A 20,281-nucleotide genomic window follows, 5' to 3' on the forward strand; every position below is an offset into this window, starting at 1 on the left:
TGAAGCACCACTTTAGCTAATGGGGCCTCCCGATGCCGCCGTGCTGCCAGAGCACGATTTCTGTTCTCATCCTGAAGCAAAGTTCTTAACCTGAAGCACTATTTCTGGGTTAGCGGAGTCTGTAACCTGAAGCGTATGTAACCTGAAGCATATGTAACCCGAGGAACCACTGTACATAAACAATTACGTTTCGAAAAGATATTATCATGCTCTGTTTCTGAACCGTACCATTAGCACCCTGGGCAGGACTTAAATGCATTTGTTAAATATCATAATATCAAAAATTTCAGACTGTCTTTTAGAGCATATATTATTTTATATTTTATATTATTATATATATTATTTTATTTTATTTAAAACAAATCACCTGAACAAAAAAAGGTATCATGTTAATAGGAAGAGTACTAGCCATGTGCAGCTTTTAAACATTATTTAGATGGAGGTGCATTTAATTGTATGAAACACCTCTACAATTGGAGGTAGTATTGTTCAGACAGGTGACTGGAGCCCCTGCCCCTTTAAGACTTGTATAGCAGAATGAATTTCATCCACAAACTACATCTGTTATAAGAGACAAAAGGGAAAGAGGTTGGGGAACAGTAGCAAAACAGAATAATGGGGTATGTTTTCCTGGGTGTTGTAGACGCCTGGATGAGAATGCTATCCTTTCTCTATAAAGGAGGAGCTGGAGGAGGAAGGGACTTTGCAGCGTTTACAGTCCGCCCCCCTCCTCCTTTTCAAATTTCTTGGCTTCTCTGAGAATCAGTGCTCCGTGGTTTTAACCCTTTTAAAGGACCATCATTGGAAGCGGGGGAAAAAAGGGAGAAATGGTGATGAGCAGCAGCGGCTGATGTCCATAGAGAATGATAGGGCGGAGGGCAGGGAGCCCGACAGTAGGTGGTGCCAGAGAGCTGATGATAAGCAGAGCCGATCAATTCTAGTTGAGCCACCCATCTTCTTCCTGAACCTAATCCAACATCAATAAATTATTGACTAGGAGAGAGAGGGAAATAAGTAATGTACTATAAACATTTCTTATTTTTTCCGTTGGAATTTTATTAAATTGTTTCAAGTATCTCAAACTCTGCAACAATTCAAACACGTTCAGGACAAAAGCAGCAACGAAAAAGATTAAGCAAAGCCATAAGCAGATTTCAAGTAACTCCACTGGGGCAAATAAAGTAACCATTGAACGTCGACCCAGTGGAAGCAGGAACTCCAAAACGGTATATGAGTTTCGTAAGATGTCTCAGTCCGGGGAGTGCTCATCAGAGGGCGACTGGAAACCTCTGCTTCAGAGTAAGTCTCAGATCAGGCTCAATCTGGGGATGAGGAGCCAGGATCCTTGGGACGAGGCAGAGGAAGGCCTGTCTGCACAAGAGCTCAGCTTCGGCAGCATCAAGATCCCCACCCAACCTCTCCCTGCAGCCACCGGAAACTATTTTGATTCTTTTCCATGCCCTTCGGCATCAGGAACAGCGGCCCTCTGAACCAGGGTCTCTAGCTGTTTTTGGACAACAGTTCCCATCGTCCCTGACCGCTGGCCCTGCTAGCTAGGGATGATGGGATTTGTAGTGCAAAAACAGCAGGAAACCCAAGTTTGGGAAACTGCTCTAAACAGTGCTGAGCTACAACTCCCATCTGCCCCAGGGAGAAGGGACAATGGGAGTTCTAGCTCCCAGAGGTTCCCCCGCTTCCGTTCTGCACAGACATTCTTGCGCCTAACAGAGCCAGAGTTTTCGACGTCCCCATTTGTCCAAAACGTGCCTGGCTTTGCTTTTTCTCTCTCGAGAGCCAAGCGCTTTTCACACGGCCTCCCTGGTGTGGATTCTCTTGTGGCTGAGAAGGCGGGAGTTCTGGCTGAAGCCTTTCCCGCAGTAGGAGCACTCGTAGGGCTTCTCGCCTGTGTGCGTCCTCTCGTGAACAATGAGGTTCGAGCTGCGGCTGAAGCTCTTCCCACAGCTGGCGCACCGGTAGGGCTTTTCCCCCGTGTGGGTCCGGGTGTGCGCCAAGAGGTTCGAGCTCTGGCAGAAGCTGATGCCGCAAACGCCGCACTTGTAGGGCTTCTCGCCCGTGTGGGTCCTCTCGTGGGTGATGAGCTCAGAGCTCTCAATGAACCTCTTCCCGCACTCGGCGCACTGGTACGGCTTCTCGCCCGTGTGGATCTTCTGGTGGCGGATCAGGAGCGAGCGCAAGCTGAACGACTTCCGGCACTCGGCGCACTGGTACGGCTTCTCGCCTGTGTGGATCCGGCGGTGGCTGATGAGCTGCGAGCTTCGGGAAAAGCTCTCCCCGCAGTCCAGACATGTGTAAGGCCTCTCTCCTGTGTGGGTCCTCTGGTGGTTGATCAGGTTCGAGCTGCGGGTGAAGCCCTTCCCGCAGTCCGAACATTTGTACGGCTTGTCGCCCGCGTGGGTCCTCTGGTGGCTCATGAGGTTCGAGCTGCGGGAAAAGCTCTTCCCACAATCCGCACAGTTGTATATTTTCACGTCGGCGTTCACTCCCTCGGGTGCCGGGCGGTCGGGGCACACCCTCGAGAGGTCCTCGCTTTCACCCTTGGAAAGTCCTTGCAGAGTCCCAGCCATGCTGATGTTGCCACTGTCCTTTTCTCCACTGCAGCGAGAGAGTCTATTGGGCTTGATCCCTCTGAGCGGCTCCTGCTTCCTCTCTGGCCTGTCCAGATTCTTAAGGGCATCCCCCTGGTTAGGACATTGGACCACGTTCTCCTTCGCCTGCCTTGGTGTCGTCATCTGCTCGCTTCTTCTGAGTAAGAGGTTTTTCTCATCCTCGCTTCGCCACCCACCTGGAATAAGGTAAAAATAAAAGGGAGTCAGCACGTGAGTCATAGCTTGTGCCTAGGAGAGATGCTCCTCAGCCCTGGGAAGGGCAGTGGTTTTTTGTGGGGGTGTATTCTACAACATGTGGCATTGTGATCTAAACCACTGAGCCTAGGGCTTGCCGATCAGAAGGTCGGCAGTTCGAATCCCTGCAATGGGGTGAGCTCCCGTTGCTTGGTCCCTGCTCCTGCCAACCTAGCAGTTCGAAAGCACGTCAAAGTGCAAGTAGATAAATAGGTACTGCTCCGGCGGGAAGGTAAACAGCATTTCCGTGCGCTGCTCTGGTTCTCCAGAAGCAGCTTAGTCATGCTGGCCACATGACCCAGAAGCTGTCTGCGGACAAACGCTGGCTCCCCCAGCCTATAGAGCGAGATGAGCGCGCAACCCCAGAGTCGTCTGCAACTGGACCTAACGGTCAGGGGTACCTTTACCTTTTTATTCTGCAACATGGACTGCCAATTAGCTACTAGGCCAAGTTCAAGGTGCTGATTTGTTTATTTACAGTGGTACCTCAGGTTAAGAACTTAATTCGTTCTGGAGGTCCGCTCTTAACCTGAAACTGTTGTTAACCTGAGGTACCACTTTAGCTAATGGTGCCTCCTGCTGCTGGAGCACGATTTCTGTTCTCATCCTGAAGCAAAGTTCTTAACCCGAGGTACTATTTCCGGGTTAGCAGAGTCTGTAACCTGAAGCGTCTGTAACCCGAGGTACCACTGTATTTCATAAAGTTAATCAACCTCTTGATTGTAAAACAAGACCAAAACCACCAGCTGGACAAACTTTCTGGCAGTTAAGAGCTGTTTGACCGTGGAATACAACTCTCTGATTCTCTACCAAGGCAGTTTACAACAAAACAAAACAAAGAAAAATTAACAATTGAATACATTTGAAAAATTAAAACAGCAAGAGACTAAAAACAGATTAAAACTCACATGGCTTGGGTGCATAAAAGCTATATAGCTTGGGGCCAGGATACCTGAAAGATCCTCTCATTCCTATATTCTCAATTGATTGCTGCATTCCTCAGGGGGCGGAGGACTCCTGCAAATGCCACCTTATCAAGAGTTCTGTTCTGTGCAGTGTAGGAATCAGGCCTGTAGTGTAGCAGGAGAAATCTCCTCCCATCTCTGCTGTCTTTTTGCTGTCTGCTGAAGACCAACCAGTCTTTTCAGCAGAGATCCTTCCCGGTGTGCATGCGCCAGAATTGTTTTTAAGACGCTTTAAATAAGTTTTATGATTTCTAAATTGTGCTCTTATATCAAATTTCCTTTTCTGCGTATACTGTAATGTTTTACTGTTGCTATGGCCATTGGCTAATGTGAATAAAATTTTATCTTATCTATGATTTTTAAAAATTCTTTTTTATCACTCGCTGTTTCCTGCCTTTGGCTCCTTTGGCAGGAAGGGTCTGGGTGAAACTCACTAAACGTATGAAGGAATGAATGAAAGGTGAACGATCCATGCTTAAAGGAAGTATTGGCATGCTTGGGAGTAAGGGGATATACCCAAGTTTGCAGAAGTACAAAATAAAAATAAAAATCCAGAGCCCCTTTCCCAACGAGTGGCAGGAAGAAGAACCTGATAACATCCCAAGGAAGGACAGCATGAAGGACAAAAAACTTAACTTGCATATTTAAAAAGAGCCAGGACCGAAATCCCATTATTAATGTTCCTGTCTCCTGCCGATGACACGTTTCTCTCCTTACCCAGCAAGCCGGCGTCTCTGCCCGCCTCTAGCTTGCTCCCTCTGCTGAGGTGTTTCTGCCAGATGTTGGAAAGCGTCCACTCAGCCGTTGAGAAGTTCAGAGCCGTCGTCTCAAGAGGCCCCGGGACCTGCAACAGCAGCAGTGAAGGACTTGCATCAGTGCAGGGGGGCGGGGCTGAAAAGGGAAAAGCTACAGGCAAGGGCTGGATGCCGTGCGCTCACACAGACGGCACACATACCGACACATGCGCCCCTTCCCAAAGTCACCCATGGGAATGCCTTTGCAAGCAACATTACAGGTTAGCAGGGCAGCAATGGGTCTAATAGCTGGTTTCCAACACACACTGCACTCTGGCGCATCTGTACGCAGAATTAAATGACGTCAAACAGTCAGTGCTTCCCCCAAAGCATCCAGAGAACTGTAGTTTGCTGGGGGCGCTGAGTATTGTTAAGAAACCCTCTATTGTCCTCAAACAGCTACAAAAAGAGGGACTGATATTTAAACCACTCTGTGCATTGTAGCTCTGCCTCACTTGTTTTCCTTACGTAGGAAGTAACTCTTGTACGCTGTGGTCTTAACCACTGAGCTTTTTGGGCTTGCCAAGCGGAAGGTCGGTGGTTCAAATCCCCGCGACGGGGTGAGCTCCCATTGCTCTGTCCCTGCTCCTGCCAACCTAGCAGTTCAAAAGCACATCAAAGTGCAAGTAGATAAATAGGTACTGCTCCGGCAGGAAGGTAAACAGCATTTCCGTGCGCTCTGGTACCTGTCACAGTGTTCTGTTGTGCCAGAAGTGGTTTAGTCATTCTGGTCACCTAACTCAGAAAGCTGTCTGCGGACAAATGCTGTCTCCCTCGGCCTGAAAGCGAGATGAGAGCCGCAACCCCATAGTTGCCTTTGACTGGACTTAACTGTCCAGGGGTCCTTTTACCTTTACAAATAAAGTAGATCTAGACAGGTAAAGTAGCATAGAATATGAAATAATGTTTGAAGCTACATTATCTTGAGCCACACAATTGCTGGTCCACCTAGCTCAGTATTGTTTATCTCATGGGTAGGCCAAACTAAAGCCCGGGGGCCAGATCCAGCCCAATCGCCTTCTCAGTCTGGCCTGCGGACGGTCCGGGAATCAGCCTGCCTGGTGTTTTTACATGAGTAGAATGTGTGCTTTTATTTAAAATGCATCTCTCGGTTATTTGTGGGGCATAGGAATTCGTTCTCCCCCCCTAAAAAAAAAAAAATAGTCTGGCCCCCCACAAGGTCTGAGGGACAGTGGACTGGCCCCCTGCTGAAACAGTTTGCTGCCCCCTGGTCTACCTGCACTATTGTCTACCTGCAAGTGGCTCTGCAAGGTAGTTGGGAGTTGGGATACATTCCCAGGAATGCTGAGGATTGAACCTGGAACCTTCCGCATGCAAAGTAGATGAGCTACGGCTCTTCCAGTTGCAGGGAGATGGGGGGGACACACACACATCATCACAGAACCCATCCTTGCTCTCTCCCACCAGAAGTCTGCCTTCTGACACTTCAGATCTGCTCTGCAATCCATGCCAGTCCTCCCTCCATTGGGGCAAGAGATGCTCGCCTCAGGGAAGTCACAAACTATACCCACAAAGGAGGAATGGATTTGTAAACTAAATGAATATTTAATTTTGGCAAAATTAACTGCTATAATAAGAAATCAAATCAAATCAAAAATTAAAAAAGGAGTGGAAATGTTTTGATGAATATATGGCAAAATATTGCTCAAAAAAAAGATATGCTAATATGCCTAGATTAAAATGTGAAATACTGGATGGAAGAAAAATTAGTAAGGAAAGATAATAAGAATATATAGATGATTTGAGAAGATTGTAGAATGCAAAGATTACTGTAAATTGTATAATGTGGAGGAAATCGAGTGGGGGCGGAGGGAAGTGGGAGGAAGGAGAAAAGAATAATATGATGAATTGAGGAAATAGAAACGTAAATGTATGGGGGGATGGGGAGGAAATGGTGTTGGCTTTGGTACATCTGTATTGTAATGTAATATGTGAAAACCAATAAAAATAATAAAAAGAGAGATGCTCACCTCACGCTGCTGCTTCTTGGCCTCTTGACACCTCAACAGGAAAGCCTCAGCGAGGGCCACTGCCTGGGCACACGCTGCCGGGCAGCGCTCCCTGACCCAGCTCTGCATGTCCGGCGGCAAGATGGAGAGGAACTGCTCCAGGATCACCAGCTCCAGCACCTGCTCCTCCATGGGTGTCTTGGGCGTCAGCCACTGTTGGCAAAGCTCCCGAAGTCGGCAGCAAACCTCCCAGAGGCCCTGGGCCTTCTGCGGACACAGCTGTGGGTCCTTCATCTCTGTCCCCATGAAGTCTTCCCTACCCTTCCCAGGGGACCCCACCTCGGCCACGTTCAGGGGGCTGGAAGCTCGGTCTGCTTCTCTGCCGGAGGAAGGTGAGAGACGGGTCACCCACTCTCCTCGAGCCCAGCGGCGAACAGTAGCTGCTCCCTCAAAGGAGGCAAGAAAGGCCATCGAGTTGCTCCACGGCGGACACGCCGGCGGGTCTTCAAGTGTCGAGCGAAGGGATGGTGTGGCCTTCAAGAATTCTTGCCACTGGGCTTCCCAGTGCTCAGTCAGTTTGTCATCTGCTTCTTGCTTCACCTGAGGGAGAGGTGGCCATCTCAGCAAGTCCTCAGTGGCTCCACACTGGATAATTCGAGGGTTTTCCTTCCCCTCTTGCTTTTCCTCTGCTCGGTCCCCCGGCCCACAGCCCTTTGGGTCCAGCTCGTCCACCTTTGCTCTTGACTTCTCAGGCACATCTTGGTCCTGGCTTCCTGCTGACTCCCATTTTGACACCCTCTTTCTTTCCACAAGAGACATCTCTGAAGTCAACCGTTGTCTCCCTTCCAGTTTCCAAACGCCAGCTCAGGCTTACAGCTGCTCTCAGAAGAGCCCACCATGAAGTCTTCGCCGTCCCACAGCCCATGAGTTTGATGCTCACCCTGATGCTCATTCAACAGGCTGATCTGATGCCACAGATGCGACCTTCTGCAGTGTCACAGTTTTGGAAAGGAATGGCAGTGATGCCATAGGCTCAGGACAAGCTCAATTCTCCCTGTTTGTGAGAAAAAGAAAAGCCTCAGCACATTTTTGCCCCTATTTGAAAACAAATGTTTTTTTTATAATTGTCCAAACCTTCCTTTTGAGCTTTATCAAACCAGTATCTTCCAAACTAAGTTATTAGGCAAAACTGTTTGCAATATTAAACTGTGTTCCACAAATATCAGTCATTTGGCAATCGATCGGCCTTTGGAGACCGCACTCTCCCCCCTCCGGGCCCTAGAGGGGGAGCTGCTAGACATCCCTTAGCCTTCTCTCTCGCTCATAATGAATATAAAATACTTCTGCAAACAGCTGCACTGTATATTGTAAATGTTTTTTTATAAAAGATTTCTTACAAACTCAGATTTCTTACACGCTGATGCAGCTCAGGAACCCAATATGTTCTGGAATGTCTCTCCTGATATGAACCTACCCAGACCTTTAGATCTTCTTCTAAGGTCCTTCTCCAGGTCTCCACTCTGAGGGAGGCTCTGAGGATGTTGAAATAAGATGAACCTGCAAGCAGGATCAGAGCACAAGGTTACGATCATTTCCTGTGGTTTCCAGCAACTGGTATTCAGAAGCATTATTTCCTCCAAGCATAGCCAAGCATAGTCATCAATAACTGTCAGGTTCAGTCCCCGGCATCTCCATGTTAAAGGCTGGAAATTTCTCCTGCCCGAAACCTCACGAGAGCTACAGCCAGCTCAGCTAGATGGTCTAAAAAACAATCGGTATAGGGTTGTGGATTCGAGCCCCATGTTGGCCAAAAAGATTCCTGCATCGCTGGGTGTTGGACTGGATGACCCTCAGGGCCCCTTCCAATTCAACAATTCTGTGGTTCCAAAGTTACACTCCTAATTTGATTCTGAATTGATTTTAAAATGAATTGATTTTAGAATGCATTTCTATAAATTGACTGTGATTTTATGTAAACTGTGTTACTTTTACTGTTGTTAGCCACTCTGAGCCCGGCTTCGGCTGGGGAGGGTGGGATATAAATAAAATATTATTGTTATTATTATTAGCACCCCATCCCACCCTAGCTTTAAAAAGATAGGGAAACGGTGTGGGATGGGAAGGAGTGTTGTTCCCCCACCCCACCCCACCCCACCCACCGCAGCGGCTTTCAACCAACCAACTGAATCTGCAGGACCTTTTGGGACTCCAAACTAAGGGGAAACTGCAAAATAAAAAGCTCCACTGTTTACCTCGGCCTGGAAATATATATGCTGAATTCGCTTTGCGCCCCGCTGAGAAGGGAGGCTCCGCGCATCTCTCACCTCTTTTGAGGGCGACCCCTGCAAGGTCGCTGCTGCAGCTGAACTCCAGGTGCCACTTCTGTCAACAGCGGGAGGGCGGGGCCAGAAGGCGGAACAGGAAGGAACCTTCAACACGAATCGGCGCACACCCACGTGCCCACTCATTCTCAGGGCCGCTCTAGGAAGCGAGGCGCGCTTTATCTTTTTTTTTTTTTTACCCTTAACCCTTTCACACCTACCACCCCTCCGGAATCGTTTTAAAACGCACCCAGTAGGTTTGATTGAGATTTGTGCTCCTCCTTTTGAAGGCGCCTCGTTGCCAAAAGCGGCAGGGCCCCTGCACCTCGTTGACCTGTGCATTAAGCAGTTGCTGCAATATTAAAATGTGTTGCAGGAGTTTATGTATAGGTTTTGGGGGGATGTTGCCCCTCCAGCAGATATCATGCCCATGCAGCCCACTACCAAAATCAGCACAATCGCTTTTGTGACTTTTGTGATTTGTCCCCACAAAACACTTCATCACAGTTTCTTCCTATCTATTCAAAGCACAATACCAAATGTAAGAATTCACTGATAAATGTACTGGCTCACTGGGAAAACTTCAGAAATTCATATAGACATGTGAGCTCAGCTACTCAGCAGCCCTCTCTGCCTGAGTGATAATCCCTGGCATCCTGATACAAACCCAGATGAAGACAAAAGGGTGTGATTATAACTTGGCTGGGAAACAGGGAAATGTAAATATCTCTTTTGTTACACTTGATGGGTGTTTGGTGGAGGGCAAGGAGAACCATGGGGCAGGGTCCAGGATGCTCAGATTACTGCCACCAGACCTCCCCTTTCATGATGTAACTGTGATGTATGAGTGATGTAGTTTGGGGGGGGGTAACATGTGGATTAGCAGCTAATAAAAGTATGGGGGCTCTTTTGTTTGGGGCTTCCATTTTGTTCCACCTTGTGGCAGGTGGGAGTCCTGTCACAATAGTCTTCAATGAAGACCAAGCCTACCGGCTGCTGTTTTGCTCTGGTATTCCTGGCTGGTGTCCTTGTTTCTTGTCCAAGGGAGCCCTCACAAATGCAATGTTAAAACCAGAATCAGAAGGTGGGACCTGCAAAGTCAAAGTGCATCTTGCTGGTTAACTTTAGCCCTGAACTTACTGGTCCCACAACCCCCTTCCGATGGCCATTTGTATTGCTTTGGCTTTGAAGCCGACAGTTAACATTTCTTACCCCCAAACCGCATCTCCATGCTTGACTTCTATTTACTAGAAACATTACAGCAAACAACACCACCACCCTGTTCCTGTAATGGCCTTCTAAAAAATGTTCTTCTTTTTTCCATTTGGAACAATTTCATTATTTTCACAAACTCTGTATAATTTGGACATAATCCGCCAGCGGCATATCCAAAAAACCACCAGGGCTAAGGGACAGCTATGAATTTTGCGTCCTCACTTGCTCATTTAGCTGTTCTTTACTTTCAATACCAAAACACAGCCCATGTAAGGGAACTGGAAGTGACAAATTTAAGTTAACCTTCGAATAAGCGTAGAACCCTGTAATTGTAGAGTTGGAAGGGACCCCCCCCCCGAGTGTTATCTAGTATAACCCCCTGAATCTCGGCTAAAGCATCCATGGACAGATGGCCACCCAACCTCTGCTCAAAAACCTCCAAGGAAGAAGCCCACCACCTCCTGAGGGAGACCGTTCCACTGTCGAACAACTCTTACAGTCAGAAAGTTCTTCCTGATGTTTAGTCGGAATCTATTGTAGCTATTCTTTTGTTCTGGTTATTGTTGATGAAGATTAAATACCAATAAAATAATGTTTTAATTGCTTTAATTGGAATGTTTTCTGGATTTGTCACTCCTCAGGGGTTGCCAGAGTGGGGCCTGTGGGTGCCAGTACCCCCTGATGGCACCTGCAGGTCTCAGTAAATATTCCCTCATAAAATCACAATACCCGAGAGACTGTGCATGCTGATCAGCTGAGGGAGGCTGGGGTTACCATACGCTCTGTGCTCATCGAACTATGGTGCTGATGCCAGAGGAGGGGCCATTTTTTATCCACTGGTGAGAGCCAGTGTAGTGTAGTGGTTAAGAGCGGTAGTCTTGTAATCTGGGGAACTGGGTTCGCGTCTCGGCTCCTCCACATGCAGCTGCTGGGTGACCTTGGGCCAGTCACACTTCTCTGAAGTCTCTCAGCCCCACTCACCCCACAGAGTGTTTGTTGTGGGGGAGGAAGGGAAAGGAGAACGTTAGCCGCTTTGAGACTCCTTAAAGGGAGTGAAAGGCGGGATATCAAATCCAAACTCCTCTTCTTCTCTTCCTCGCATAGCAGGACTCTCACTGTGTGTGAGCTGGACTGACATTACCCTTGCCAAAATCAGTGTTTGGGGGTCCAGAAAAAGATGTGGAGAGCAGAAATCTGCCTAAATGGGAATTAGCCACTCTTGCTTTAATCAAACATTTTATTGCCCCCCCCCCAAAAAACCCCCACAGCTCTTTTAAATACGCATCCCAATTAACCATCCATTTTTAAAAGAAATATCCATTCTTTTTTTTAATACAGATGCAAGTGAAAAAAGCATACAACAGACACCACCTTAGGTGAGATATTTTCCTTTTCACATGAGGGGGTGCCCCTCAATCCCCAGCACGTGTACATACACCATTGAAAAAATGAAGACATTTGGACACAAACAGGGTGTGAGGTATAGCTGCCCTTCCAGGTCTGAACTTGGTAGATAAGGCAGCTTCCTAAGTTCTCATGAATTCTGCTTTGTTTGTGGGAAGGCTACTTAAGATGGCGTCCAAGCCAGGGTTACCTCAGTGAGTTTCCCCATCACTTTCCTTCCCGAAAGAAGTCTAATCCTTTCTTGGGGGGATGGAAGTGGATTTGTGGCACAAGACCTCCCCATCAACTGCAACTGTGCAACCTGCATTTGCTGGTATATGAAGGAATCCTGCCCACCAAATAGCAAGAGTCTGGAAGCGCCTTTTGTGGCAGGTAAAACCATGTTAAGAAAAAGACAAGTTGGGATTAGAAAAATAAAGAGCAAACACCTTGCTTACTGGAACAACAACAAAAGCTGTGGAATAGCTTATTGTTTGAATGAACATTCAAATGGGAGACGCTTGAGTTGTTGGGGGCTACAAGGACCACCCACAGTTCATGTTGAAGCCCTGAGAAATGCAATTCACTTATTGTGGACTTGGTACTGTTCACATTTTCCACAGCATCTTGACCCTGTCATCCTCAACCAAATGACGCCCCTTCCTCCCTGCCCAATTTAATCTGCTTTTACAGCTTCTTTGTTTGTTTTAAATTTATTGGATTAAATTCCACAGCAACAGGTTTTCCACAGGGATAGTACGTCTCAATTAAGGGGGAAATTATACAGGGTAGCATTTTGATGAGGACAATAGCGTGTGGTCAGCCACATTTTTTGGGCCAGTGGAATTCTGAGAAACGGCCAGCGGCACCTGTCACAAAATGGCTGCTGTGAGGATGTGGCAAAGCACAAAATGGCGGGCACATCCACAAGAGCAGGAAAAGAGACAAGGCCGCAAAAAGATGCAGGCATGCACCTTCCCCCTCAAGAAAAAACAGGCACCTACATCTGCCACCACTTATAGAGAGAAGGGAGTTGCTCTTCTCTCCCATTCAGAGCATCTCTTTGAAGCCCTGGCACCTAATGAAATGTGGGCAGCTATAAAGAGGCGCATTCAATGTAGGAGGGGCTGAGACAGTGCAGGCAGGAACTGAGCAGGGAGGGCAGGGTCCCTTTCAACTTGTGGATGTTTGAGAGGTGATTTATTTATTTCCATAGGTGCCACAGGAGGGCACACTGTCTCCTGTGGGTGTTGTTTGGCGACACCTGGCATGGACACAGGTCAAAATGTGCCACATGGCACTGCTGTGGGGATGCGCCCACAATCAGGTTTGCTAACGGAGCCCACTGTTTGGCAGCCCTCACATGTAACTGATGCTTCCCCCCCACAAGCACACCACAGACCAGAGGTTTGAGGTCCAACGTCTGCCCACCTCACACCCTGACCCCCTGAATGAGAAAATGTAAAGTTATTCTGTCAGGTGAGTTCTCTCGTGCTTGGTAAGCTTTGACCTCTGGCTGTAGCTCTTCCCGCAAGCTGAACACTGGTAAGGCTTCTCTCCCGTGTGGGTCCTCATGTGGAGCGTGAGGCCTGAGCTCTGGCTGAAGCCTTTCCCGCAAGCTGGGCAGGCGTACGGCCTCTCCCCGGTGTGGGTCCTCTCGTGTTTGATAAGGCCCGAGTGGTGCCGGAAGCTTCTACCGCAGATGGAGCACTTGTACGGCTTCTCGCCCGTGTGGGTCCTCTCGTGGGCAATGAGCGTTGAGTTGTGACCGAAGGACCTGCCACACTCGGCACACGTGTACGGCTTCTCTCCCGTGTGGGTGATTTCGTGCCTCACCAGGTCCGAGCTGCGCAGGAAGCTCTTCCCGCACTCGGAACACCGGAAAGGCTTCACCCCGGTGTGAGTCCTCTGGTGCAGGATAAGGTTGGACCGCTGGCTGAAGCTTTTCCCGCAATCCCCGCACGCGTAAGGCCGCTCGCCGGTGTGGATTCTCTTGTGGAAACGGAGGCCAGAACTCTTACTGAAGCTCTTCCCACAAGTCGGGCATGTGTAAGGCTTCTCTGCCGCCAGAGTTTTCTCTGTCACGGAAGGAGGGCTGTCGCTCCGGCAGATTCGCTTCCCGGCCTCAAAGGGCGCATACATCTCCTCTCCAGCGTGGGTGTGCTTGTGTTTCATGAGGCTCGAATAGAGGCTAAACTTTTCCCCGCAGGTTAAGCACGCATAACACTTCTCTCCTGCATGGATTATTGCACGCTTAACAAGTGCCAAGCCCCTGTCGAGGTTTTCCCCGCAGTCTGAGCATCTGCAGGCCTTTTCTTCCCGTGCGCCACTTTGCTCGTGCTCAGCTGGGCTTAAATCGGAGTGCAAGCTTTTCCCGCAGCTCAAACAGCAGCAAATCTTCTCACTTGCCACTTGGGCTCCCGCGTGATGCTTCATAAACTCAGCTCTCTGACTGGACGTCTCAAACTCTGAGCGTTTGTGGGGCTTGCCCTCAGCATCGATTAAGAAGTCTGCATCGTCACCAAAATCGCCCCCCTCTTCCTCACAGGGCTCCACCTTCTCGAACGCAGGCCTCGCTGGGGTGTCCTTGACATGGTCTACTCCAAGGAAAGAGGCACCTGATCTTTTGTCTAGGCTGCATTCCTGCTTCCTTCTTGTCTTGAGCCATTTCTTGGAAGTTTGTCCTGGTTTTGGATGGTGCCGGGAAACACATTTTTCTCTTCTGAGCAAGGCTCCATCAATCTCTGTTTGCTTTGGATTTCCCACAGATGCCTCGTTTTCACTGGATCCCTCGAGGTCACCTGTTAGAGACAACATCCAAAGAGAGATCTGTATGAGTGACAAGGTCCTGGGGCTCAGTTTCTGCCCAGCAGGGCAAAGGAGGTCTCTAGCTTTCATGGCTGCAAAGGCAGGTTTCAAAGCAACACAAAGGGAAGATCAAACCTAGCAACTAACCCATGTACTGCACTTACCACAGACGCTCTCATCTGCTGGGTCGTTCTCTTGCTCAAGTTCACTGTCCAGCTGTGTCTGGTTGGAATCCAACAGGATCTGCTCACCCTCGAGGGAATCCCCAGCTCCTTCTTCAAACAGCCCCAAGACCTGGGAAGGCAGCAAGAACCCAACAGTAAGGACGGGCAAATCTGTCAATTACAGTTCCTCTCAGTTCCCCATTTTTCTAATTGTAAGTTCAGCTCCTTTGTCAGTTTGCTATTATTATTTTTCTGGACGAGATACCACAACACACTTTTGTATGCATGTTTGCATAAAATACACATTTTTTGCAGCGCATTTCCCCCCCACAACAATATAATGCATTTTTGGCTGTTATTTTCACTAATTTTTATGCATACTTCTTTACCCCGACATATGCATTTCTGTAATAATAATAATAATAATAATAATAATAATAATAATTTATTATTTATACCCCGCCCATCTGGCTGGGCCTCCCCAGCCACTCTGGGCGGCTTCCATAAAAACCAAAAATACAGTAAATGTACATGCCACTTGGCCAGAGAACTGTATGGCAAAACTCAGAGAATTGCATAAAGTGGACGCTTGGGTTGTGAACGTGATCCATGCGGGATCCATGCAGAATCCGCAACCCGCAGCAGCACATTTGTGCATGCACAGGTTGTGATTCAGTGCTTCTGCACATGCGCAAAGTGCGATTTAGCACTTCTGCACATGCACGACTGCCAAAACTCGGAAGTAACTCATTCCAGTACTTCTGGGCTTTGGGGGTCCGCAACCCGAAAAAACGCAACCTGAAGTGTCTGTAGCCTGAGGTATGACTGTATTTTGAATGAGCTGTAGTCCAAAAACAGCTGGATATGAATGAATATATAATGATGATAATCATATTGTCTGGGCAGCCCAGGGCATCCATACACGCAACCTAGGCTTGAAACCTGGGCTTGAGACCTGAGGTCGTAACACTCCAATGTCTCTTGAGTTAGGAAGAAGGCAACAACCACAACAATACAGTGGTACCTCGGGTTACAGACGCTTCAGGTTACAGACGCTTCAGGTTACAGACTCTGCTAACCCAGAAATAGCACCTCGGGTCAAGAACTTTGCTTCAGGATGAGAACAGAAATTGCGCAGCGACGGTGCAGCAGCAGCAGGAGGCCCCATTAGCTAAAGTGGTGTTTCAGGTTAAGAACAGTTTCAGGTTAAGAACAGACCTCCAGAACGAATTAAGTACTTAACCCGAGGTACCACTGTACTAGGAAGCAGGAGCAATGAAGAGGTGGCCTGGGGCAAGCAGAGGCTGGGGGTGGCCCCCAGGCCTGAGGTTCCCAACCCGAGCTAAAGGCAGCACAGCTTGCATGTCTGAAGCACCATAACTTCAGGGGCTGAGCAGATGCAAAATGTTCAGCCTCACGCATCTCCGGTCCCAGCTGGGAAAGCCGCTGGCCAACTGGTGCCAGCAGTACAGAGCAATAGCAGCTCTCGGGCTTTGCCCTCTCCCTCTCGGCAGCCTCACCTCCTCTTCCTGGCGCTCGCCCTCTCGCTGCCTCAGCAGGAACTCCTCCGCCAGAGCCACCGCCTGCCCGCAGGTCTCCGGGCCGCTTCCCTTCACCCAGCCCTGCATCTCCACGGGCAGGACGGCCAGGAACTGCTCCAGGATCACCAGCTCCAGGATCTGCTCCTTGCTGCGCCTCTCCGGCTTCAGCCACTGGTGGCAGAAATCCCGCAGCTGCCCGCAAACCTCCCGGGGCCCCTCGGCCTCCTCGTAGCAGAAGAGACGGAAGCGCTGGCGCTGCCACTCCCTGCAGCTGGCCTCCCCGCGCAAGATGGCCGCCTTCATCTTCCCGTAACTCTCTCGGGCATTGGGGACGCCCAAGCCCTCCTCGGCTGCTTCTCCCAGCCGGGTGGCCCACTGGTTGGCCTCGCCGGCCCCCTCAAAGTGGGCCAAGAAGGCCTTGATGTCTCCCCAGGGTATGGCAGGCTCTGTTGGCTGCGAGCAAGGGGCCTGCTTCCCCCCGGGGGACTCCAGCCACTCGGACCCCTGGCTCTGGAGCAGGCCCTCCTCTGTCTCCTCTTTAACCCGGGGGATCGTTATCCTCTTCATAAGTCTCCTGGTGCTCCTGGGATGAAGGATGCCGTGAGGTGCTTTCCCACGTCTTCCAGATCCCTCAACTTGTTCAGGGCCCGTGAGGTCCTCCTCATCCATTTGGTCTTCATCCAGAGCAGCCTGGCCTCCCAGAATCCTTTGCTGGTCGGCCATTTTCTTTCCCGAGCAACGGGACAGCCTTATCGCAAGTCAAGCCTCACACCACTCTTCCTCGCCTTCTTATAACTTCAGACTTTTGGATAAATGGCTCGTGTCTCTACCGTACTTCTGCCCTTCAAACAAGCTGAACTCACAGATGATGGGCCTGTTTAGAAAAAGAGATATGGATTTTTTTGTTTGTTTTAGTTTTTATTCATATATTAATATGATATATGCAGAACAAATACACACACACACACACACACACACACACACACACACAATTGACCTGTTAGTGTGACACTTTGGAACTCCCTCCCATTGACATCTGGGAGGTCCCTTTACTGTACTCTTTCTGGCGCCTGCTGAAAACATTTTTCTTTAGGCAAACCTACCCAGATATGTGGACTATTTACGTGTGTTTTAATCTGTTTTTAGCTGATTTTAATTATTATTTGAATGTTTTAAGCAGCTGCTTTTAACTGCTTTTACTGATCACTTTTAGTTTCATTCTTTTTGTACATCGCTTTGAACAGTTTTTTCAGTCAAGAAGTACATAAATTGTATGAGATACCTTGTATGAGATAAGCTGTATGATATAAAAAAAATAATTTCACAGAAATAAAACAATGTTGATAAAAATATATATTTTTAAAAATAAATAAATAAAACAGTGTATGCATGTGTATACACACACACACACATGTATACATACATGTATACTGTAGTTACAATATTTCAAATAGTAAACAATACTCCAGTTAACAATTAAAAGTTGTCTTCCCTTTTAAGATGTATTTTCTATTGTTCCTTATCAGAATAGAGACCTCAAAATGTAATTTGCCAAATTGTGAAATTGGAAGGGTGCCATCTTTGCCAGTGTTAAGACGGGGATTAAAGTGTGTTAAGATGGGTCTCCACACACTTGTTGCAAGTCCCAGTATACTGCCTCCGACAGTGGAGGGAGGACACAGCCATGGATCGAGTCCAGTCCAGCATCCTGTTCTTACACGTAAGTAAGACCTGAACACAAGAGCACTGCTCTCCCCAGCTGCTACTCTATTTATTATCTTCTTTTTCTTTTTTTTTCTTTTTTTTAAAATAATTTTTATTCGTTTTTCAGACAGATAATAAAAACAAAACAAAACGAACAGAAGAAAAACAAGAAAATCAAAGCACACAAAACAATTAGACCAATATAGCTTCAAAATCATCATTTCATACCCTTCTTTCTTTTGACTTCCCCATACCTCCCCATCCCTGCATCCTTGTTTAGTGATTCTTTAGCAACCCTTAAGTCAATTGTCTTAATTCCCTTTCATAAAGTTTCCTTTAGTTTTTTAGTTACTGCTGCAGTTCTTTACCTCTTACCCCCTGACATCTTAACATTCCTCAATTTTGCAATTGTTTTTGAGATATATTTTAAATTTCTTCCAGTCCTCTTCCACTGTCTCTTTCCCCTGGTCGCGGATTCTGCCCGTCATCTCAGCCAGTCCCATAAAGTCCATCACCTTTGTTTGCCTCTATTTATTATCTTCATCACCATGATCCTATACATTGTTGAAGGGAAACGCACCACCGGGGTAGAAATCATATACTGAACAGATGAAAAGCTCTTTAATCTGAGTAGGCTGAAAGCAAAGAGTAAGGTTACCATAACTTTCATCATAGAGCTTCAGTATGCTGGTGACAACGTAGTGTGCGCACACTCAGAGGATGACCTCTAAACCAGTATCGTCACAGAAGCTTGCAGAAAGCCTGGCCTATCACTCAAAATCCAAAAAAAACCCCCAACAAAGTACCTGGGCAGTTATCTTTTCCACAAGGGCTGACATCGATGCCAAAATCTGGCATTGCCTGAGCTCTGCGAGCGCAGCTTCCTCCCAATTGAAACATAGAGTGTTTAAAGACCAGGACATTTGCAGGGAAACCGAAATGCTTGTTTACAAAGCTATTGTACTACCAACCTTACTGTACGCTTGTGAAACATGGACCACTTATAAACACCATCTCCAACGCCTTGAAAGATTCTATCTCTGAAAAATTTTACACATCACTTGGAATGACAGGCGAACTAATGTCAGTGTACTGGAAGAAGCAAAGATCACCAGTGTCGAAGCAATGATACTTCAACATCAGCTTCAACATCAGCTTCGTAGGACTATTCATGATGTGCAGATGCCTGATTATTGTCTTCCAAAGCAACTACTCTATTCTCAGCTTAAGAATGGAAAGCATAATGCTGGTGGGAAAAACAAAAGAGGTTTAAAGACTGTTTCAAGGCAAATCTTTTAAAATGTAGTATAAACACCAACAATTGTGAAACACTGGCCTGCGAGTGCTCCAATTGGAGAACAGCTTTTACCAAAGGTGTTATGGGCTTTGAAGACGCTCAAACTCAGGACGCAAGGGAGAAACGCGCTAAGAGGAAGGCACGCTTCGCAAACCCTCACCATGATCAACTCCTGCCCAGAAACCAATGTCTCCACTGTGGAAGGACGTGTGGATCCAGAATTGGCCTCCACAGTCACTTACGGTCTCACTGTTAAGACTGTGTTCATGGAAGACAATCTAACTCGGCTACCAGAGATCGCCAAAGAAGAAGACGATGAATCCAAAGCACATAGTGGATGCAGGAAGCAGATGAAATAACCAAGCAGAAGCTGATTGTGGCAGGTGAAATTTGCACAGGTGCGTCTAGGTGTTTGTTTGCTTTTTAAATGACTGGAGGGTGGGCGGGTGCCGGTAACTGGTTCCTGCAGCCCATTACCTTCCTCTCCTGGTGTCTTCCCCCCCTTTTCTGATCTTGCACCCACCCCTTTAAAACTCACCTCCCTTCCAGAGATGCAGCAGAAATAAATCCAGAGCAAAACTCTTTTGCAGATCAGCCAAGCAACGCAGTGCAAACGGAGGCTGGCGATTCAAAAGGCAGGTTCCCTCCTGGAGAAGGTGGAGCAGGAAGGAGACTGGAGGGTTTCCCATTCTCCACCCCCCAGCCATACACACACAGAGACACACTTTTAAGAAAGGAAAACCCACAGATTTCCGGCCCTTCTCTAGCAACTACAGCCTCTGTTGCCTTAACTCTTTGCAGCATCCCAAGATCCCAGTTTAAAAGGATCAAGGAGATTGGCAGAGCGAGGAGAAGGAGCTTTCTCTGCCAGCCAGAGTTTTATTTATTTGTTGCATTTATATCCCTGAATTTGTTGCATTTAGACTCTTTCCAGCCACACGCCCTGCCATAGACTGGCCTGCTGCTTTTCAGTGCTGGGCTTTTAATTGTTGCTGTCATGGGCATAGCCAAGAGGGGCAATAAAAATCAATAGCAAGCTCAGGTTCTGCCCCTGCCCCAAGGCAATGCAGGAATTAAATAAACACTAGTTCTTTTAAATCACCAATGAACAAGCTTAGCAATGCAACTTTAGGACCACACGGTACCACCCGGCCTGTCGCGATACTTTCTTAGTTCATCATGAACTTCCGAATAAGACCGAACCTTCACGCAGAGGCAGTGTGGGGTAGTGGTTAGAGCAGGGGTCAGCAAACTTTTT

At 47.9% G+C, this 20,281-nt stretch overlaps 2 protein-coding genes across 4 annotated transcripts; both read right to left on the reverse strand.

Moving 5' to 3' along the window:
• Nucleotides 1-1,031: 1,031 nt before the first annotated feature.
• LOC307208482 (uncharacterized protein) lies at nt 1,032-9,012 on the reverse strand. 3 transcript variants are annotated; one of them, XM_079963091.1, is made up of 5 exons: nt 8,915-9,012; nt 8,005-8,122; nt 6,612-7,644; nt 4,544-4,670; nt 1,032-2,803 (listed from the first exon to the last, which is right to left on the reverse strand). In XM_079963091.1, exons 3-5 carry the CDS (start codon nt 7,407-7,409, stop codon nt 1,806-1,808), a joined length of 1,923 nt encoding a protein of 640 aa, XP_079819217.1. In that variant the 5' UTR covers nt 7,410-7,644; nt 8,005-8,122; nt 8,915-9,012; the 3' UTR covers nt 1,032-1,805. The 3 variants fall into 3 exon arrangements, with proteins under 3 accessions (XP_079819217.1, XP_079819218.1, XP_079819219.1); XM_079963092.1 differs by having other exon boundaries at nt 8,065-8,122; nt 8,915-8,996; XM_079963093.1 differs by lacking the exon at nt 8,005-8,122 and having other exon boundaries at nt 8,915-9,009.
• A 2,415-nt stretch (nt 9,013-11,427) lies between these two features.
• LOC307207537 (uncharacterized protein) lies at nt 11,428-20,057 on the reverse strand. The gene is made up of 4 exons (XM_079961540.1): nt 19,562-20,057; nt 16,002-16,896; nt 14,482-14,611; nt 11,428-14,310 (listed from the first exon to the last, which is right to left on the reverse strand). Exons 2-4 carry the CDS (start codon nt 16,743-16,745, stop codon nt 12,977-12,979), a joined length of 2,208 nt encoding a protein of 735 aa, XP_079817666.1. The 5' UTR covers nt 16,746-16,896; nt 19,562-20,057; the 3' UTR covers nt 11,428-12,976.
• Nucleotides 20,058-20,281: the final 224 nt, after the last annotated feature.

Source organism: Podarcis cretensis, assembly GCF_951804945.1.
Source record: "Podarcis cretensis genome assembly, chromosome: 2".
Lineage (NCBI taxonomy): Eukaryota > Metazoa > Chordata > Lepidosauria > Squamata > Lacertidae > Podarcis > Podarcis cretensis.